The sequence below is a fragment of the Protomyctophum parallelum genome (assembly GCF_964188405.1).
Source record: "Protomyctophum parallelum genome assembly, chromosome: 3".
Taxonomy (NCBI): domain Eukaryota; kingdom Metazoa; phylum Chordata; class Actinopteri; order Myctophiformes; family Myctophidae; genus Protomyctophum; species Protomyctophum parallelum.
Window position 1 is genome coordinate 27,711,443 of NC_139698.1, and position 22,961 is coordinate 27,734,403.

Sequence of the window (22,961 nt, forward strand, 5' to 3'; positions counted from 1 at the left end):
TGCATAGTTATGGTCTTTCTGGCCTCTGATAGGTGACCTGTTTTGGTTGTAGGTGATAACAATCTGAGGGTTCTAAATGAAATGAACAGCCTGGGGCTCAAGGTTGGTTCATTCATGCTATCGGCGAAACAATTCCCCATAAGTTAACCACTTAACCCTAGCATCCCTATTCTGGGGCTACAAGCTTGCAATGTGCTGTGATCTTGTAGATCTGCTATTTTTGGCAAAGATATTTGGTGAAGGGGAAAAGAGCACACCAAGTATAGAGATGCAACTCATATTCAGTCTAAAGGGTTTAAGTTGTTAAAAGTTTACCTATTGCTAGCATGGCGAGTTCTTGGATTGGAGCTTTATTACCTCTTGCTTTCTGTCAGACTGTGGCATGGAGTTACTCCCTTCATTTCTAGTGTCATTCATTCAGAGCCAAAACTGCCTTCTCTGAGAAAAAAAAGGAAAGCAAGCTTGGACCCGACTCAAAACAGAAGCACAGCTGGGATGTGTTTAAGATTGGGCAGACTGCCCTCCATTCGAAAGTAGATATATATAGCTCTGTTGACTTCCGAAACTATGGCAAAGTAAGGTAGAAAAGAAAATCAGGTTAATGACCGTGGGAAATGTGAAAAAATAAAACAAATAAAAAAACGTAATTCCTTGGACTTTGCTCATGATCTTTTCCTTCAGTTAACATGCACCACTCTGAGTCTGGAGAATTTGAGGACGGCAGTAGTATATTATATGGGCCAAGTTGTGGGGAAGTTGTGAGGTTTTGAATATCAAAGTCGTATTACTTGTCAGTGTCCATTTCTCTTGACATCTCGTAGTTTTGTTGATTTGATTTTCCTGTCTTTTGTTCTTGCCTTCTTCTAGCCTCCAGGTCCCATGGATCCAATGGCCAAGATGAGGGGTCAGCCGTACGGAGCAGGGAGTCCATACTCTCAGCAGCCTCAGCAGGGACCCCCCACAGGTCCTCAGCAGGGACCTGGGTACCCCGGCCAGGGCTATGGCCCCCCGGGCCCTCAAAGGTACCCTGTGCCTGTGGGTTTGCAGGGACGGACTACCGCGGGCATGGGAGGCATGCCTTACGGGCCACAGGTTGGTGTAGCCGGGTTTATAATTTATACTTAGTTTAGTTGGCACGCCAGTGTCACACACTATAAATGGCTGATCACAAAGTGTTGTGCATTTGTAGATCTGCTATCGTTGGTGCGTGACACGGTGACACCAACGATTTGTACAAAGAAGTATATCAAACCCTTAAATGTAATGTAAAGTAACCCACTATCTTGACTGCTACTAAATCTATTTGATCTGCCTCGGTTGATCAATCTGTCATCTTGGGATATAAAATGTGTGTTATATTCTGTTCAGATGGGAGCCTATGGCCAGCAGGGACCAGGAGCGTATGGGCCTCAGGGTCAGGGGCCATACTACAGCCAGCCTGGCCAAGCTCCTCACCCAAGCCAGCAGCAAACCCCCTACAGCCAGCCCCCACCTGGACAACAGGGTGGGCAGTCCCCTTACCCAGGGCAGCCCCACCCTTCCCCATCATCCGCTCCACACGGTCAGGGTGGGCAGCCCTATCAGCAGCCCCACATGCCTCCACAGTCCCAGGGGCCACAGCCAGGCCCGTCCCAAGGGCCCTCCCAGTCGCAACAGCCACCTTACTCCCAGGCTTCAGCACCTCAATCTGGCCAGTCTGCTTACCCGCAGCAGCAGGGGCCTCCTAGCCAGTCCCCTCAGCAGCAGCAGCAGCAGCAGCAGCAGCCGCCGGGCTCCCAGACTCCAGCCGGGTCCCAGGCCCAGCCTGGCTACCCGGGATCTGCCCAGGGGCCACAGCAGCCCCCCTCGCAACAGCAGCAGCAAACGTCTGCTCAGCCTACACAGCAGCCAGCTGGACACAGCCAACACTCACAGGGCCAGCCTGCTTCATACCCCCAGAACGCACCACAGCAGCAGCAACAATCACAGCAGTCACCTTACCAACGCTTCCCCCCTCCACCACAGCAGGTACCCAACTAACTACCTAGTACCTACCTACACCTAGTTACCGACCTAGTAGGTAGGTCGGCGATACAATTTAATGATCGATACAGTAACTATTTAGCAAAGAAATTAAATCTTAAAAAAACATGTGGATAGTGCATGTTTTTTAAGGGAAAATATAATAATAATGGATATTTACAATTTAGGCATTTAGCAGACGCTCTTAACCTAGAGCAACTTACTGTAAGCGAGAACAAAACATGGTAATACATAAATAGTCATCAAGAATCATACGTAAGCTAAGAACTGTGCAATATCTATATAATGAAACTATGTGTATACACTATAGAGTGCTAGGTCTACAAAAATGCTGTCTAAGTTACATAAGTTAAGCCTTTGCATATGCCTGTAAGGTTGTCAAGACTAATGCAAATGCTATAGACTAAGATTCTGAAGAGGTGGGTTTTCAGACTGGCGTAAGATTAGAAGTGAATCTGCAGTTCTGATTGCAATGGGAAGTACATTCGATTTGTTTTGGAGACAGAATGGAGAAGAGTTTGGGATGTGTGGAGTGTTGTCCCAGCGTTTTAGTGAATCCACTTACAGCTTCAGGTTTGTGGGGTCCGATCAGACTTGCAAGATCTGGGGATGCAATACTTTGGAAGCTTTGAAGGCCAGCATCAGAGTTTTGAGCCAATGGAGGGAGCAGAGAAAGGGGGAGACGTGAGAATCTTTGCTGGTTGAAGATAAATATATAAACAGAGTGATTCTCTGGCAAATACATGGACATTATATTTGAACACATGGACAAACCTGCATCTTAACATGAACACAGATAATACACACATTTTATTGAATGGAAAAAGTAATTAAACCCCTCTTATTTTCCCCCTTTTTTTTCCTTCTTAAAATTGATAAATATACAATGCACAAGTACTTGGTATTGATGCAATCAATTATTTGCATTGCAAACGGATTTCATAGCGATGATTTGAATAGCAAAACAATACAATATGTTGTTGTTTACATATTGATATACTATGCAGTTACTATATCGTTACACCCTTAGTACCGACTTACCTACTGAACTACATGCCTACCGACTTACCTACCCACCGACCGACTTACTGACAGACCTACCAACATGCATAGCGACCTCAAGTCGCCTCACCCAGGGTGTAGGCTTGGGCATTATGAACTAAATCGAATCTCTTCATGTGACCACCGCGCTCTGACTGTAGGTGCGCTACCCGTTCAAAACACATAAAAAAATAACGGTAGTGGGTCGCACACACCAAGACTTCAGTTCAAAATATTTATTGCATTTTTGAACAGGGACAAGACCCACTACCATTATTTCTAAATCAAATATCGCCATACTTTGGATCAAATACCTCAGTATTGATATTGTGACAATAATATACATTTTCTTTTAAAATTTCTACGATTTTCAAAAATATTTAACTACAAGCAAGCACACATATACAAGCTTACAACATGTTGCGGCATGCAATTTTCTTTAAAAGAAAATAAGTGCTTATAGAACTATGAAACGACAACTTAAGCCATAATATTCTCACTCATTATTTACACATCATTACAATTTCCAAAATTCCAGACATCAATATCAGCCTACCAGGGAGCAGATCCTGTACTTTTATTTTTGATGTGGTGTGTGTGCACATGTTTTGGTTTGTTCCCATGTACACAAATGCACTTCAAATACGTGTATGGTGTGTTCTTTCAGGAGGTATCGCAAGACTCGTTCCAATCCAGCGCCCCATCCTCTGCCCAGCCCAAAGCGGGCTCAGAAGACAGTCAAGGCCGCCCCTCCAGCCTTCCGGTCAGTTCAACCCCATATCTCAATTTACGGGTGCAAGTATTGATTAGCTTCTTAGCGATTGGATGATGAGAATGTATTTGCTTTCTTAAATGGACTGAGGCCGATTCTAAAAACCGCCTGCTAAATAGTTAATACTGAAAAACATCTAATTTGTATTCAGATTGTTCAAAAATGTTTTGTTGCTATAATACTGTACATGGCAACAAGAACCCCAAAAGAGGTCCCCGTTCTGAAGGGGTAAAACACCAAATAGGGTTCCCGTCCTGAATGAGATTAAATTTAGATTTAGTCCACTAAAACTAAGTGGCATTTTATTCAAAAGACTACAACTAAAATAATTAATACTGGTATTAATACTGGTATATTGACATTTGTCACAATTCAGATTACGCGCACACGTTCAAATTTCAGTGAGTTTGAGTTTGTGCATAATATATCCACAAGCCTTCGAAATTTGCAACACATCTACTTTCATTAATATATATTGTATATGTCCTTTTCTACTTTGCATAACCCTTGTAAGAGTGAGGATATTGGAGCTAGGGCAGAGCAGAATGAGACGTAGCCTTTTAAGTTGAGTTCAAACGCGTTTGTGTATGCATGTGTGTAGAGTTATCCTGATGCCAGTATCGGAAAAGCTCCCAATACCGTCTAAAATGGTGATATCGGCGAGTATGTTGGTTATGCTATGGCTATGCCATTCCCATACCAAGTAATTTATCACATGATATTTCACACTAGTAATATATTTTGATTGCTTCAGTTGATGTAGCACTACTGTATTATACTCTAAAGATCCCTGCACATTGCTGCGTTTTTCCCACGGTTTTCCGAAATACGCGCCCAGTCTTCAAGGACCTTTACTGTACTATTTACATTTATCTTACCATCTTGTACTTTTAACTATTATTTATGGAATTTGTATTTATTCCTAGATCAGTGGTTCTTGACGTTTTAATTTCAAGGACCCCTATAACTAAGAGTTACAGACCTGTAAGGGTCCATTTGGCCCCTTAAGGAACCCTGAGGTTCCCTGGACCTCACTTTGAGGACCACTGTCCTTTGTTTAAATTACACTAGTATCGGATTGGTACTCGGGAAGGAAAAACTGGTATCGGTACATCTCTACATGTGTGTTTGTGTATGTCGGAGTCACATGGCAGGGCTGCTACATGCTGACTCAGTACCCATCCTACAAACCTTGGTAACCATGGCAACGCCCATCGCTAATGTGTGCTGTGTGTGTGTGTGTTTGTTTCCCTTCAAAGATAAATAAGGGCAAAAGCCTCTGTGCCATGGGTTTGAGACTGAATAACTAAAGGAATTCCATTATGCTAACTATGCAAAAGAAAAAACAACACGTAATTGGACTATTGCTAACGCTTATCTAGGCAGGGATTAAAACTGTTTGGACACAGGAAAAACGTTGCATTGATAGTACTTATTTGGGCTCAACAATAAACATGGGAGTATTAACTACGAATGACAAAGTACATTTTCTTTTTTAATATCAATGCATTTCTGTATTACAATTGTAATTTTCCAGAAAACCAATTAAGATGTCATAATATTTATATATATATACAATTGTGAAAATAGCAGATTTTCTGTCTTCAAGTGTTTAATATTTTCAGTTATTAGTTATTTTAAGATGAAACTGAAAGAATAATAGAAGTGTTTAGAACAAAATATGTAGAAAAAGTATTCTGCATATTGTGCTAATTGTTTAGGAAACACTGTTTCACAGATTGGGACTAGGCCTTGCAAATGTTTTTAGTCATGGAATTCTCTTTTGCTTTAAACCATGCAGTGTAAAAATGTACTTTGCTTTACTGTATACCACTGCTGCAGCATTCCACCAACCCGTCTGTTGTTTGTTTCTCAGCCACCGGCGCTGACTGGGCCTCTCTCTTCTCCCGTTCTGGGTTTTCAGGATCTCTCGGGCTCCATCGACGACCTCCCCACGGGCACAGAGGGTGCCCTGAGCCCCGGTGTGAGCACCTCGGGCGTGTCGAGCAGTCAGGGCGAGCAGAGCAACCCGGCTCAGTCGCCGTTCTCTCCTCACACCTCGCCCCACTTGCCGGGCATCCGTGGGGGGCCCTCGCCCTCCCCGGCCGGGTCTCCGGCCAGCTCCAGCACTCCCCGCACGGGGCCCTTATCGCCTGCAAACATGCCAGGTGGGGGCCAGTCTGCTAGCCTTGTGGCCAATAGTATAATTATGGGATATCGGCTTTTTTCATATTTGTTTTATTTTCACATGAGAGTATAATTATGAAGGATTTAATCCATCCTTGTCATTTCCTTTTGTTTACCTGTACTCCATGGCCTTGTGTTAGCCATGGGGGGGTGGCATCATATTAAGGCAGAAAATACTATAAATACTGCAGAAATTCAGGGTGTGGGACACAGAATGCTTTACTATAAAGAGACATGTTGGAAAAAGTGTCAATATTCTGTAGTAAACAGTGTCTTAACTTGGTTACAGTTACTAGATCCGCTCACAGCCTTGCTGTCATTTCCCCATTTTATGAAATAGAAATAAAATAAATAACTTTATTTCGTACTATTTCCGTACTCCAGAACGCCAATCCAGTTGGTAGTGAGTTGAACTTCCTTGGCAGATTTGGCAAATACATGAAAAAAAATGAAAGAAAAAAAGATGGTGTTCAAACCCAGTAAGTCAAATTCCTGTGTGGAAGCATACGTCTTATCAGCTCTGAGCGCAGTACTGATGCTCCACTTATACACTCCACTACCAGGCCACTAGCTTCTGCTAAAAGTGCACTGCGAACGTCTGTTGAGACTGAAGCATTAGAGGAACTGGGTGTGATCGGTGCTTTATTATGCAACAGTTTCTGTTTCTTTGATACATATTTGCTGGTATCATATACAGTGGAGGAAATAATTATTTGACCCCCTGCTGATTTTGTAAATTTGCCCTAATACAAAGAAATGAGCGGCCTATAATCTTTATGGTAATTTTATGTTAACAGCAACAATGTTAGACAGAATATCAACAAAAAAGTCCAGAAAAAAACATTATAAAGGTTCTAAATTAAATTCCGTTTGATCAGGTGAAATAAGTATTTGATCCCCAAGCACATCATGACTTAATACTTGGTGAGAAACCCTTGTTGGCAAGCACAGAAGTCAGACGTTTCTTGTAGTTGGTCACCAGGTTTGCACACACCTCAGGAGGAATTTTGGTCCACTCCTTTTTACAGATCCTCTCCAAATCCTGAAGGTTTCGAGGCTGTCGCTTGGCAACTCGAAGCTTCAGGTCCTTCCACAGATTTTCTATGGGATTAAGGTCTGGAGACTGGCTAGGCCACTCCATGACCTTAATGTGCTTCTTCTTGAGCCACTCCTTTGTTGCCTTCGCCGTATGTTTTGGGTCGTTGTCATGCTGGAAGACCCATCCACGACCCATCTTCAGTGCTCTGGTTGAGGGAAGGAGGTTCTTGTCCAAAATCTTACCATACATGGCCCCTTCCATCAACCCCACAACGCGGTGAAGTTGTCCTGTACCCTTGGCAGAGAAACACCCCCAAAGCATAATATTCCCACCTCCATGCTTGACGGTGGGGATGAAAACCATTGGAAACACATTACGCCGTAATGGATTGAAATCCTGAAGTGACCGCAAGGTCCCCGTGCTCAAGAAGACACATGTACAGGCCCATCTGAAGTTTGCCAATGAACACCTAAATGATTCTGAGAAGGCTTGGGAGAAGGTGATGTGGTCAGATGAGACCAAAATTTAACTCTTTGGCATCAACTCGACTCGTCGTGTTTGGAGGGAGAGGAATGCTGAATACAAACCCCAGAACACCATCCCCACCGTCAAGCATGGAGGTGGGAATATTATGCTTTGGGGGTGTTTCTCTGCCAAGGGTACAGGACAACTTCAACCCCGTTGTGGGGTTGATGGACGGGCCCATGTACCGTAAGATTTTGGACTAGAACCTCCTTCCCTCAACCAGAGCACTGAAGATGGGTCGTGGATGGGTCTTCCAGCATGACAACGACCCAAAACATACGGCCAAGGCAACAAAGGAGTGGCTCAAGAAGAGGGACCTGAAGCTTCGAGTTGCCAAGCGACAGCCTCGAAACCTTCAGGATTTGGAGAGGATCTGTAAAAAGGAGTGGACCAAAATTCCTCCTGAGGTGTGTGCAAACCTGGTGACCAACTACAAGAAACGTCTGACTTCTGTGCTTGCCAACAAGGGTTTCTCACCAAGTATTAAGTCATGATGTGCTTGGGGATCAAATACTTATTTCACCTGATCAAATGGAATTTAATTTATAACCTTTATATAATGTTTTTTCTGGACTTTTTTGTTGATATTCTGTCTATCTTGTAACATAAAAGTACCATAAAAATGATAGGCCGCTCATTTCTTTGTATTAGGGAAAATTCACAAAATCAGCAGGGGGTCAAATAATTATTTCCTCCACTGTATTTTCTCTTAATTTGTTTTGTATTTTTTTAACTTATTTTTGTATCTAATGTAATACACCACTGTTCTCAATGTCCGGTACAAATGGACCCTTAATGTGTGTTGGGGTTGATCCACTCACTAATGGAAGTGAACATCCATTTTACAGTGTAGATTGAGGTCCCAGAGAGAAATGGGTAAAAAAAGAAGAAGAAATTAGTATCAAATTGGGGGTCTGTGTGGCCTCGATGAAGCTGGGGGTCCTTGAAATTAAAATGTTGATAAACCACACTGGGACCCCAAGCTACATTGTGTTAATTCAACTCTTGAGTGTACAAATGAAAGCAAGCCGCTTCCATTTGTTAAAGGAGCATTCAGTGATTTGGGTAATTTGGAGAAAAAAACCCCGGTCCGCCCCGGTAACCAGTTGTGCACATGCAAGCACTACAGTGGGGTGATACGCGACAGGCCAGCAGCACACACACCAAGGCCCGCCCCCGCTCGATCATGATTGGTGGAAGGCCCCTCTCTATCCTGATTGGATGAAGGCTTTGCCACCTAGCCAAAAACGAAACCTACGGTTTTTTGACCCCCAGCGGTTAACTGGGGACAGGGAGGAACTCCTTATATGGTCACCACACTCTATGGTAGGGAGGATTATCACAACAAAACAAAAAAACAAGTGATATTTGAATTAAGTGAAATCACGGGATATACCTTTAACACTCAGAGTTATAGACCTGTAAGTGCCCATTATTTATACCCTCTTGAACCAGTGTACAAAACCGACTTCAATAAAAATGAACAAATTGTTCCAACACAACATGCACCTTGCAGAAGCACTCTGTAGGACGCTGTATCAGTGGAAGAAATATTTTAGCCTGGCATGGCCAGACTAAAATCACTGCGTAGATATTCGACTGGAACTTCGTTGTGGAGGATTTATTTCCAAGGGGCGGTTGTTTCAAACGGATTCCAACATCACAGCAAAAAAAAAAGTCTTTCAATATTGGGCTCTCATTGGTCACCCACAACTCTGGGGTGAGTGCAATGTAGTTCAAACTGCGTAGTGCCAGACCAATCTCCCCAGGGATTCTTTTTTTACCTGATTTGTGTTGTCTGTATTCGTCTGATTTCCAGGCTAGAAATATTTCTCAAACTACATCAGGTTCATAACATCTAACGTGATAGGCTTTCTATTCCAGTGGTTCTCAAACGTTTTATTTTGTGTCAAATTACCCCCCCCCCCCCTAATTGCGCACAGACCCCCATCTGAAAATACATTCGTGCCAAAGACTACCTACACAGGATGTGTGTTGTAAAATGTTTCACTCTTATTGCAAATTATCTTAAAAGATATTTTGAAAATGATCACTGCTACACACAACTACAAGCTCACCCCACTTTGAGAACCACTGTTCTGTACTCGGCAGCACACTAACGCAATCAAGTGATTTCCTCTGTGCTTTTAGGGACCCAGATACCCCCTAGGCCGTCGAGCGTGCAGTCGGATGGGTCCCTCCACCCATCGATGAGCCAGTCCCCCATGCCACAGGACAGAGGTACAGTATGCTGACGGTATTGTCCGTCAGGAGATAAGGGAGTTGGTTGGCATAACAGTTAATCCATTTTGACCTGAGATCAGATTCTAAAAATGTCTTCTATCTTGACAGTTTTCTGAAAAAGCTATGTTTCTATGTCAGTCGTTCTTCGATTTTTCAAAAATAGCAGACCTACAAGCTCGTGGCGCGCCACTCGGTGGCGAGCTATGAGCTTGTAGATCTGATATTTTTCAATAGCTAAAGCATGACATAATGCTAACACCAAAAGGGGTTCCCGCCCAAAATGTTTTTTTAAAGCTCTCCACTAATGGCCATGGATCAAATGTGAAAGAACTACAAGATGTATGCAAGTGCATTGTGCACTCTGCTAAAAAAAGTAGTTTGACGTTTGTATTGCAACGTTCACATGGATTAAAGTTCCAAGACTGATTTCAGTCATTTGGATTCCATAGCGGCTGTCTTCTGTGACAGCTTGTTTCTACAAGCTCACGTGTCATGAGCTTGTAGATCTGCTATTTTCGGTTATTATCGGATATTAGTTGTTTTAAGATGAAAGAGTATTTGAAGTGATCAAACTAGCAAGAGAATACATGTTTAGAAGCATCTTCCATGAACAGATATTTTCATAAAAGCAAAAGGTTAAAGCCTCGATTTATCTAAGCATATATAGCTTGTTGCTTAGCAGAAAAGGAAATAAAATAAATAAAATGTATATATTTTCGTGAACAGAAATAGCAGCTTCCTTACTTAGATTTCGGGAGGTGTAGTTCCAGACTGTATAGCATTTGGAGATTGTGGAATAGAGACTACCTAAACATCATTAAACTTTCAGTCAAGAGATTGAATTTTTCTTTATTCCATGTGTAAGAGACACGGGTAACGCACACATTGACAATACATTTAGACAATAGAGCGTCGCAGTCCCTCCTCCTTTCAGAACAACAAGTGGCCCAGGAAATGAATCGCAATGCATTTTGACCATAGGCATTTCTTAAATTATTAATTTAAAGAACTTTTAAGTGTCGTACGAAGCCAACTCACACACAATATTTTGGACCAAACAAAAAAAACGGCAGGTTACAACACTTCTTTTGTTGTTTTTCTTCTTTGTAATTATTTGTTTGGTCCAAAATATTGTGCCTCTGTCCGCGGCTGTGAGTGAAGGTGAGCCTGCGCTGTCTACTATTGTCCTGGTGGCATGAGATGGTATTGATGCTGCGTTCCATCACTATCCCCAGGTTACCTGGGTCTCATACTTTGATGTCATACGTTTAAATAACTCTCAGATTGCTATTGTTCTAGTTTGTATTGTAATGTTGGAGGTAGAGATTGAACCCTATCCTTGTGGCATGTGTCATCATTTTAACCCATTAAAACCGGGAAAGCATCTGTGTCGTTTTAGATTTTTGCGTCTGCTATTCACAAAATAGCAGATGTACAAGCTCACAGTGTGGCACAAAGTGACGCTCTGCTTGTATATGTGCTGTTTTTGAAGAACTACTGATTTTAGAAGGTATTTGTAGAATGGGCTCAGGTCTTAATGGGTCAATATTGATGTTCTTTGTGTGCTTCAGGGTTCATGCAGCGGAACCCCCAGATGCCTCCGTACGGTTCTCCCCAGTCAGCCTCCTCTCTGTCGCCACGCCAGTCCTCAGGTGGACAGATGCACCCCGGGATGGGCCCCTTCCAGCAAAACAACTCCATGGGGGGCTACGGGCCTCAGGGAGGACAGTACGTCCCCCAAGGTGAGTCAGTGGGCACAAAAACAGCCTGGGTGCCCCTGCCTGCTTTTTATTAACACCACTTCAACTCCAGCATTCACATTCTAAAATGGCAGACCTATACAAGCTGTTGTAGATCGGCTACAATCTAAATCGAAAACGCTTGGGAGAGATTTTTGTGTAGAGTAGACGGACACAAAGTGGTCCAAGTACAGAGCCAAATGAGGTCCAGTTGACTCGGTGTGGAGTGGAATTTTAAATGACCCTGACATTTGCGTGCGTGTGCGTGCGCCTTTTGCTCAATTCATAAATACTTCCCGTGCATATAAACATCAACAGTCTGTTGGACTGCAAAGTTGCCCCCCTGCTCACTTCCTGTAGCCTATGGTATGCGTTTCTTTGCCTCGCAGGAATTCCATGCTATCGCCCCGTCCCTCCCTCTGACTCCAGTGTGTCTATTTATAGCGGTGAAGCAGAGAGTCAGCTGACGTAGCAGAGCCTCCTGTCAGTAGAGCTGCCGCTGTGTCGGAGGCTCTGTGTGCTCAGGGTGCACAGCTCGCACCGCTAGTTCCCACTGGAGGGAAAAGAGTCAGCCTCCCACAGCTCCTTAACAATGGAAAACTCAGCGGATAGACCAGTGCTTCTCAAGCGGTTTAATTCCAAGGACCTCCCCATAACTCAGAGTTGTACACATGGAACCACTTGTACAACTCTCAGTTAAGGACCTGTAGGATACATTAGGCTTCCTAACTTATCAATAATGTTCGTGGGGACCTCCTCAAGGACCCCTTCAGGTCCCTGGACCCCGCTTTGAGAAGCACTGATATAGACAGACCCACTGTTACAATCGACGAGGGGATGCAATTCAAGTCGCGATCATGACAGAAATTCCAATAAAACGTTTAGAATCACTGTTATATTTTCGTTGCTATCCTTGTCCTCCTCAGGTTACCCCGTCCCGCGGCAGCCTGGCTACAGCAACATGCCCAATGCCAACTACGCCGGGCCTGGCATGGGCCCCATGAACCCCATGGCTGGCCAGGGCGGGGGCCCCGGGCCACCGTACGCAGGCATGCCTCCCGGACGGATGCCACCGGGCCAGATGGGGCCCACGCGTCCCTACGGGCCCAACATGGGCCCCAACATGGGCCCCAACATGGGCCCCAACATGGGCAACATGCCACCTCAGGTGGGCTCAGGGATGTGCCCTCCTCCGGGCATGAACAGGAAGGCCCAGGATGCTGCAGCGGTCATGCAGCACGCCGCAACCAACTCCATGCACAACAGGTCTGTTTCTTTAGGTTACGTCACCTCATGTCAACAAACCTTTATCGTGGTTCCTCTTGGGCTTAGAGTGACCCCACAGGCAGGAGAACACTAAACAAATGATTGATGAGCATATAGACATAGTCTGACAACAGAGGTCTCTGAATTCAAGAGCTATCTACAAAGAAAAGAAAATGGAACAAAATATTTGGTTTAAAAGAGCCGGAGAGATGGTCTCCACATTTTGTCAAGCGGTAGAAGCCTCAACAATGTACTGTAATTTAATTTAGCCTCACTGGGAACAACATAAACAAAATGCCTTCATCAACGTCGAAGTACATTGTTGAGTGCTGGATTCTTCCTCATTGGACTATCCTACTTGTTAGAGTGTTCATTCGTGCGCTATGGTTGCTATACCATCAGTCCATCATGTGTTCCACATCCAAATCCAATAGAAAAAACAGCTAATGGCATCCTTTTTTCCAGTGCTCTTCCATCTCAAGTTGAATAACCTCTGTTTCAAGGCAAGGTTTGACTCCTCATCTATCTCTTCTACATCTGTCCACACAGGATGCCTGGGTACCCCAACATGTCTCCTGGCATGATGGGCTCCGGCGGCCCGCCGTACGGCCCACCCATGAACAACATCCCCGGCATGATGAACGCACAGGGTGGGCCTCCGTTCACCATGGGGCCAAACATGTCCAACAACTCCTCTGGTGAGTCGGAGCAGTGCTTTTCAACCCTTTTCCCATAACATGGCGCATTATTTATTCTGCATTTGAGCCACTGACCACCATTTGATGAGATTTAGCCTCTCAGGCTGAAAACGGTTGGTACCATTAGGCATTAGCAAACGCTGATCAAAATGACAATTCTTCTGCATTCTCTAATTCTGTAGACGTCTTGTAAATATGATGTACTGGTAGATGTTTAATAATAATTTAACGCTTGAGAGCGTAAAATGAAACCAAATGGACTCGTAAGGGTCCATTTGGTTTCATTTTACGCTCAAGAGTTAAAGACCATCATTTAGCTGGGGACCACCTGGAATCCCCTCAAGGACCACTGGTTGAAAACCACTGAACTAAAGCGACTGCAGGTGGTTTTCTGCTAGCCGGTGTGAATGTCTATTGCGACAGTCACTGCAATTAATAATAGTGGTACAACAATCTTTCCTGGTTTGTTTTAGGCATGGCCCCCAGTCCAGAGATGAACAACAAGATGAACAACAAAGTGGACGCTCCTGGAACACCCAAACCGGAGACCAAAAAGGTTTGTCCATGGCAGTGTTAATTTTGACAGCAGATTTTGATGTAATATTTAATTTTAGTTTTAGTAATGTTTTAGTCTAAAGTCTAAATATCTTTAGACTTTCTTTATCCGACAAAATGTTTTTTTTGGCGGGCCTTGATGGCGTCGTATTGGCTGATTTGATGCTTTGTTGCATGCTGAAAATGTGTTGCGCGCGTTGAGCTTGTAGATCTGCTGTTTTCAGAGCGCAACATCCGAGCAAGTTTTCGTCAAAACGTTATTTTCTGATGACGAATGCTATCCCAGTAATTGAAAGACATGTGCACTGCTTTAATCCATAAGAGTCATACACATGACATTGAATGGCCGCTATTAAAGTACACCTCACATCACAGGGCTTGACATTAACTTTTTGAGGCACTTGTCCTTCGGACAAGTACATTTCCCATTCACTTGTCCGGGCACAAAAGTCACTTGTCCGGAGCATGAGCACACACATAAGCCTACATTTTAAATCAACTAACTGTAAGTTGGTTTTACTTGGTGAATACATGTTTGAATATTAGATGAATATATAGTTTGCAAGTTAATAGCCCTAGATGAAAATGTCTATGATCTTACATATATTTCATGTATTCCAAATTCACAGCCATAGATCGGTCCTATCCGTGCACGGTTACCAGACTGACCTTGTCGGCATTTAAACTTGTAGCACTGCATGCACACTCTCCCAATAATTAATTCCTAAGACTTGGAGTCGTTTTGCGATCTAGTTTCATATTAATTTGAAAGTTCTGGCAGTAAATGTGTATTTAGTAAAATATCTCCACTTTTCCACGAGCTGCACACAGACGACATTCTCTCCGGGCCTGGAATGAATGCAGGGAGCCAGGGATGAACATATCAAAACTTCCCTTTAGGAAGCACAAATTTATGGGGCACACAAAATAGGTGGTGTGATCAATTACACCAACACACCAATCGCAGCACACCTCTCAATTGTCAACATATGGCGCATGTTTGTGCTTCCCAAACATAGACTGTTGCCAAAGAAATTTTATATTTTCATTCTAGCTTTTCCTGTAAAAGTGTAAAAGTGGAGATATTTTACTTTTTTTTTTTGCCAGAACGTAATCATTCAAATTGATATGAAACTAGAGGTCTTAGGAATGAATTACTGGGTGAATACACACGCAGTGCCACAAGTTTACATGCCAACGTGGTCAGTCTGCTAACTGCTCTAATAGGACTGATATATGGCTGTGTATTTGGAATACATGAAATGTAAGATTACAGACATTCCAGGGCTATTAACAATATTGGAAAGGTGATTAGGAAAGCCAGACAATAATGCGGGACAATATTGTTGGCTGGTAGGAGCGTCACAGAAAAAGCGAAACCAGGAGTCACTCGTCCAATGGTCAAGTCAAATTCTAATGCACTAGTCTGGGAAGATTTAATACTTGTCCCGGACAAGCCTTAATGTCAAGCCCTGCATCAAATGACCGCTAAAAAAACAAGTAAATTGTGACCTTGTGTCTAGAGTTGATGGATGGATGTGGTGAATTAGACGGTTGACTGTGAAACCATATGTACCACTTCTAGCACAGTGCCAAACCACAGTCAAATCGTAGTTAATAGCTGGTCTGTCTGTGACTCCAGAATTGAGATCAGCATCAGACTGAAAAATCTGGCATTGGCTAATGATGTATAATGTATGTATAGTTTCTCAACAATGAGAATTATTTCCCCCTCTCCTTTTTATTGTACACACATTAAAGGAAAACTATACTGGTTGTTGAAAAAGTACAACGTGATGTTGTTTTTAACGGTGTACCAATTGAGTGAGAAGTATGCCATGCACCGGGAAAAAAAGAAAGTATTCTACTATTATATATATGGAGTTGGGATTTGTGAGATTTTATTTGGCTTTAATCCTTGCGGGCATCTTTTGTCCATTCCTTTTCACAAGAAGAAGTCCAACTCGTCCACGACGACCAACGAGAAGATCGTCCGCCTGTACGAGCTGGGGCCCGAGCCTGAGAGGAAGATGTGGGTGGACCGATACCTGGGCTTCATCGAGGAGAAGGCCATGGGCATGACCAACCTGCCCGCCGTGGGCCGCAAGCCCCTCGACCTCTTCAGGCTCTACATGTCGGTCAAAGACATCGGAGGCATGACCCAGGTACTGTAGGCCCCATAATCCACCTGACAGCACAATTATTCTGGGGGGAACATTGACCAAAATAGCTGATCTACAAGGTCACAATGCATCACATTGTGTGACGGTTGTGAGCTTTTGGAGAAGCCCTGCCCTAGGCGTGCCTTCTTCTGTGCTAAACAAGTCCGTTTTCCTCCTCCAGGTGAACAAGAACAAGAAGTGGCGCGAGTTGGCGACGTCCCTGAACGTGGGCACGTCCAGCAGCGCCGCCAGCTCCCTGAAGAAGCAGTACATCCAGTGTCTGTACGCCTTCGAGTGCAAGATCGAGCGCGGCGAGGACCCGCCCCCAGAGATCTTCACCGACAACAAGAAGAACCAGACGCCAAAGGTCCAGCCGCCCTCTCCAGGTTGGAGCCTTGCTCTTTCAACATGCAGCCCTAATGCTTATTCCAATGCAACTGAGAGTCAAACTTTGACACCCACTTTAATCTTAGGGTTAGGTTTATTATTTGCACACAGTGAAAGTATATAGATTGAATAGTAATATGCAAGGTGTAAATGAAGAAGGAAGAGATATTCAGGAAAGAACAATAATAAATGGAAAACCAATGGTTAAGACAGAAAATGACAAGATAATTGCAAGAAGCAAACATAATTGGTCTTATTATAAATTCTAGTTATCTAATCCGGCCTCTATTTAATATTCAACCTGCCGTGTTGCGAGGTCATTAAAGCCCTGCCACTTTGATCTTTATGCTTTCTCTCTCCTCTCGCTCTTCCTCTCTCTGGCCAAACTGAAGCGTCCCTCTGCTCCACAGCGGGGTCAGGCTCCTTGCAGGGCCCCCAGACGCCCCAGTCCACCAGCAGCTCCATGGCCGAGGGGGGAGACCTGAAGCCCCCCACCCCGGCCTCCACTCCTCACAGCCAGATGCCTCCGATGCCACCTGCCAGGTGAGGCCTGTTCCACGGAACCCTCTCCGAGGGTGACGTAACCATCGACACTGATTGCCGGTCCATGGGAGACCGGTCTTTTTCATGTCAGACAGATCTAACGTTCTACGCATCCGCTTTAAGCATTTAGCTTCAACTTGGATAATAAAAGCCTTATAGTAAATCAGGAGGATAGTGGCTATAGCACCCAAGACAATACTCCCGTGATCGATCACGCAAGACGGTGCCAGACTGCCAGTACAAGAATAACAGCATGCACAGTAACTAGAACAATAACTATAAATTAAGAATTGTTCTGTCTGAAGTGGATAACACCATAACTACGGACGATGGTCGTAAACAATGTCGTTTGGATCGCTTCCGGAACGATTTTATTAATGTTTGACAGCTGTTCAAAATCCAACAGGAGGACATCTGGGATGCAATTGGTCTCAATCACCCTGGGATAAGTTTAGTTATGAACAGAGATGAGGTGACGATTAATATGGATAGCTAACACTAGCTGGTAGGCTAGCTGGCAGCCTGGCATTACCTCTCCAGTACAACTATCTCGCCTCCTTATAATTCATAATTATTATTATTATATATTAGTCATATTAACTATATATCCTTTTGCATGCGTCTTTCAGCACCACTGAGATGGAGATCTCTCTCTCCCTCCATGTGGGCTCTGACATAGGCTCTCCTATGTGCAGTGTGTGTTTGGTGCCACAGTTTACAGAAACCATTGTTCACAAGTGTAGATGCTCACATATTGTTAGTTATTGTGCTTGTTGTGAACTGCCTTTAACAAACAAATTACTTTCTTTTGAGGCTTTAATTCATCATCTGTTCTCTTTGTGACACTAGAATGACATGTCAGAGTAGGACGGCTTGCATTCTAAAGGCATAACAGGAGACTAATGTCTTTCTCTCATTTGACACACCCTCCACTTCATCCTCTCTCTCTCTCGTCATCCGGCCCCCCACCTGCCACTCCTTCTCCCCTAGGAGCAGTGTTAGCCTGCAGGACCCCTTCTCTGACGGTAGTGACCCTGCCTTCCCCAGGAGGAATATGACCCCCAACTCGGGCTACCAGTCTGGCATGAGCACCCCAGAGATGCAGGGCCGCATGGGCCCCTACGAACCCAACAAGGACCCTTTCGGCGCCATGCGAAAAGGTGGGCACACTGTTTTGGGACAGATATATTTTAGATACAAAACCTCTTATCTCCAATTCTCCATGTTCTGACTTTTCCCTGTAAATTAACGCCCATACTTGATCATACAAATGAATCGAAGGTAATCAATCTTTTGCATTTGAAAGTATCTGTTTTGGATATATGAGGTTTGTACCCGACAGATTATATGAACATATTTTGTCATATCTGTCAATTTGTGTAAGGGGTCCACAGTGGAAACAAGTCAATAACTTTACTGTGTTTTATTATCCTTGATTGTCAGTTTAACCTTATTTGTATGATGGTTGAAAGCAATTATATAAATAAATAAAAAAAGGTGAGAGGGAAAACGTAAACCATTTGAACCCTAGTGTCGAACATTCAGTGAAATTAGCAGATCTATGAACTCACAACGGAGCATGTAAATTTGAGGTCCAGAGGGAAATACTAGAGTATTCTAATATAGATCCCAGTGGGACCCTGGCCAGCTAAGTATATAGAGTTCAAGTGGTTAAAGGGCATTAAAACACATTTAAAAAGAAGAATCGCTGTGCACAGCAGTTCTATTCTCCAAGTTCCAACCGGTACAGTATAAACAAGAATAAGCGGAAAACAGTTGTCCAGTTGACACTATTTATTACTTAAAGGAATTAACGTAAGTAATGAATAAATGGTGTCTGTCCACATATCCTGGTGTGCATTTGGGCCATTCTCGTCTCTTTATCCTGACAATAAAACATTGTTTTTATTTATTTTTCCTCCATGTGGAGATACTTTATACTTCTATTCCACTACATCTCAAAGGCAAATATTGTACTTTGTTTTACTCCACTGGAGTTATTTGACAGTTGAGTTGTAGTTGATAGTTATTTTGTAGATTAGATTTTTTATAAACTATATATATATATATATATATATATATATATATATATATATATATACCGGTGTGTGTGTGTGTGTGTGTATATATATATATATATATTAAAGGAATTTTGTGTTATATCCAAGTAGTACAGGTGAAAAATTACATGACATCCATAGCGCACTTCTATTTGGAAATAGCTGATTTACAGGCCTTATTTTTTTGAGGAGCGCTAGCCCCTCCTATGTAGTTTGAGGGTTTGTGTAAACGCAAACATTGTGAGGACGCAAATTGTGATTGGCTGGAATGAGATGATGTATGATGATAAGAGCGCCCCTCACTTCACACTGGTGTGGTTCTTTTTATACATTGCTACTTTACCTTAAGTTTAAAAAAAATGGGATTGGTATTTATTGTCTGTCTGTGTACCACGTGCTGTTTACATTTCTGACGAATAAGGTATTCATCAATCAATCAATCAAAATGTGCCCCAGCAGTAGGGGAACAGTTCCTGCCTGCCAGCCAGGGTCCCAACAGCGGTGTGGGGGACCAGCAGCAGCCTCCACAGCAGCAACAACCTCCACAACAACAGCCACAGCCTCCATTCAACAGAGGGCCCCCAGGGGCCATGGGCAGCATGGGCCCCATGGGGCCCCGGCAGCAGTACCCCTATGGACCAGGCTACGAAAGGAGGTAAGACGACATTTCACCCACAGACTGCAGCGTTTCTCAAACGTTTTGATCACCTCCCCCTCGTGGATTACAGTTTTCAGACATTTGGATTTCATAGAAGTCACCATGTCGTATATCTATGCCATACTCTATGGAACCATAGACTCTATGGAACCAGGTTGTGCTCCAAAAATAGCCAATCTACGGGGTATATTCGATTAAGAATCTTCCATAAGCCCTGATGGTCTCGGATCTTTCTTAAAATCGAAGGTTAACGGCCTCTATGCAATTCCTTCAACTGGTTGGCTGCATGTAGAACAGCAAGAACGAGGACACCTGGCACCAGTCTGGAGAACTCCTTTCATGCTGTTCACAAATCACAGTTCACCACTTGGACTGACAAAATGTTTCAGTCAAGAGATTTTGTTTCGCTTTATTTCATGCCCTCCCCTCCCCACCCCCATAACTCTTGAGCCCACTTTAGAGAACCTCTGTGACGGTGAGATGGGTTGTTCTACTGTAGGTCCTACAGTAGAACCTCTGACGGTGAGATGGGTTGTTCTACTGTAGGTCCTACAGTATAACCTCTGTGACGGTGAGATGGGTTGTTCTACTGTAGGTCCTACAGTAGAACCTCTGTGACGGTGAGATGGGTTGTTCTACTGTAGGTCCTACAGTAGAACCTCTGTGACGGTGACATGGGTTGTTCTACTGTAGGTCCTACAGTAGAAGGTAGAACACTGAGGTTTGGAACGACTGGCAACAGATGTGAAATAATGGATATGTATTTAAGCCACCTAATTCCTAAACAGTGCATTGTCATTATAGCTGATCTACAAGCTATTGTGAGCCTGCTCACAGTCACGTTTCTTTTCTTTTCTTTTCTGTTTTTTTTTTACATTTTCTCCTATCATGGCACGATAATTATGCCACACTGTGTGTTAACCACATGTGTACTCACCACTCTAGGAACAGTCTACTCTATTGTATTATTTTGGAAAGAACCCATTATATTTAGCTAATATTGTAAAAGGCGGGAACTTCCCTCGTATAAACTACCAATTCAACCAAATCAGACATGAATCATGTGCTCTGTTTGGAACTACAACCACTATGAATGTCTGTGTCATTTCAGCCCAGGGGAATTTGACCAGTATATTGGGTGAATTGGATATAATTTAATAAGCTATGATGCAAAAGGATCACATAACAAAAGACGTCTTCAGAATCCTAATGCATGTTATGATTCCTTCAGTGTCCATTTTAATTCTCAAACACTGAACTGGTTGCAAGTATCATTTGGATTTTTCCCTGAAAAAGGCAAATTTCACTTGCTCCTTAGTAGTGAACTAGCATTTTTTTAAATCCTGAGACACTAATCAGCCATTTTGTTTCAAGCTCAATAAGCTTTTTGAGAATATAACTCTTTGCTGGGTTTTTTGCCCCTTATGGAGTGTAGATTGCATTTACCAGCAATACTGGAAATTGACACACACATTTTGGCTTGTGGCTGGTGTTAATTTTCCATCCTGTTAGTAAACTGAAGTAGTCAGCACTTGCAAATAAGAATGGAACAGCTCCTGGCTTTCTTAAACGCCCGGGGCACAAAACGTGCCCGTTTCCTCCTCCTGCTGTGCGTCATTTAATGTCATGCTTACTGTATTTGCTGAAGTGGGGAAATACATTCTGACCATGAGATCCCCAATGTGCTGTATTACCGGTATATAAATCGATCGTTCCCAAAGTGGGGTCCAGGGACCCCCAGTGGTCCTTGAGGGGGTTCCAGGTGTTCCCCGGATTAATTGGTGATGGTTAAAAACCAAATGGACCTTTCCAGGTCTATAACTATATGAGAGTTATTGGCATCCTAACGCAGTGTTTCTCCAATGGGGTCACTTGCACTCCTAGGGGTACTTGGAGGTACTACCGGGGGTTTGTGAGAGAGTGACACATTTTACAATTTTATTTTACCGTTATGTCTAATGATACAACATGGACAGGGACAACTGATTGTTGTTCCTCCCGTTTCTTATTTGTAATTTATATTCTTCAAGTCTCTACTTTATCCTTCATTCATGGCATCCTATACTAGCTATGGCTTTCTCTTGCCGTTTTCTAAGCAGCATATGTTTAGTCGGGCATTTGGTTTTATTATTACTTAAGTGTTAGTAGTCTGTTTCATTGGAGTTTATGTTACTTGTATGTCCTGCAATTGGAAACCTGTGGATTTGTAATCCAAATTGCCTTTCATTTTGTACTCATGATTCTCCAATAAACACTATTTGACCAAAATAAATTATAAATAAAGAACCATGCAATCATATGTTTTAAGAACCACTGATAAAAATGATGTGTAATTTGTGTATATTCTTTTTTTTTTTCTTTCTCAGAGCGGAGCAGGGTATGGGTCCAGAGGGCAGTATGGTCTCAGGGGCTCCACAGCCAAATCCCATGATGGCTGCCAACGCTGACACCACTGGGATGTATTCACCCAACCGCTTCCCACCACAACAGCCACGGTCAGTACGCCGGAACGGCCTCTCCGGCCATTCAACCCATTTACCCATTTAGACCCGAGTTAAAAACATTCACTTTGAAGGAATATATATTCAAAGATTTGCGCCACATTTTTACGATTAAAAAAAAATAGCAGACCTACAAGCTCGTAGTGCGCCACTCGGTGGCGCGCTATGAGCTTGTAGATCTGCTATTTTTCAATAGCTAAATTATAACAATGTTTAACACAAAAAGGGGTATTTTACCAAATTGTGACCTCTTGTCAAACATTTTGCCTATATTGACATGCCTAGCATAATGATCTGCTCATATAGTGGTCCTAGTAAGTCCCTAGCATGGTGAGCAGCTCATATAGTGGTCCTAGTAAGTCCCTAGCATGGGGAGCAGCTCATATAGTGAGCAGTGAGTAAGTAGAGCAACACTTAATATTTGAAAGCTGACGGGATCCTCTGTTTGCAGGCATGATTCCTATGGTAATCAGTACCCTGGCCAGGGCACGCCCCCTAGTGGCTCATACCCCAATCAGCAGCCTGGAATGTACCCACAACAACAACAGGTAAGCGATCCGTC

The 22,961-nt window shown here is 43.4% G+C and overlaps 1 protein-coding gene across 13 annotated transcripts in view; it reads left to right on the top strand.

The window, feature by feature from the left end:
• Positions 1 to 22,961, top strand: part of arid1aa (AT-rich interaction domain 1Aa) — a 36,879-nt gene that overhangs the window by 3,204 nt on the left and 10,714 nt on the right. For 2 of the 13 annotated variants that reach the window (XM_083761666.1, XM_083761669.1), the window contains exons 2-17: positions 868 to 1,092; positions 1,369 to 2,007; positions 3,731 to 3,826; positions 5,712 to 6,003; positions 9,738 to 9,827; positions 11,402 to 11,572; positions 12,496 to 12,835; positions 13,385 to 13,533; positions 14,007 to 14,089; positions 16,041 to 16,253; positions 16,432 to 16,635; positions 17,017 to 17,180; positions 18,171 to 18,340; positions 19,700 to 19,895; positions 22,265 to 22,393; positions 22,851 to 22,947. In XM_083761666.1, the coding sequence (XP_083617792.1) occupies positions 868 to 1,092; positions 1,369 to 2,007; positions 3,731 to 3,826; positions 5,712 to 6,003; positions 9,738 to 9,827; positions 11,402 to 11,572; positions 12,496 to 12,835; positions 13,385 to 13,533; positions 14,007 to 14,089; positions 16,041 to 16,253; positions 16,432 to 16,635; positions 17,017 to 17,180; positions 18,171 to 18,340; positions 19,700 to 19,895; positions 22,265 to 22,393; positions 22,851 to 22,947 (3,258 nt within the window). Of the gene's footprint in view, positions 1 to 867; positions 1,093 to 1,368; positions 2,008 to 3,730; positions 3,827 to 5,711; positions 6,004 to 9,737; positions 9,828 to 11,401; positions 11,573 to 12,495; positions 12,836 to 13,384; positions 13,534 to 14,006; positions 14,090 to 16,040; positions 16,254 to 16,431; positions 16,637 to 17,016; positions 17,181 to 18,170; positions 18,341 to 19,699; positions 19,896 to 22,264; positions 22,394 to 22,850; positions 22,948 to 22,961 lie in introns of all 13 variants that reach the window. The other 11 variants (XM_083761673.1, XM_083761674.1, XM_083761676.1 and 8 more) reach the window with 11 other exon arrangements.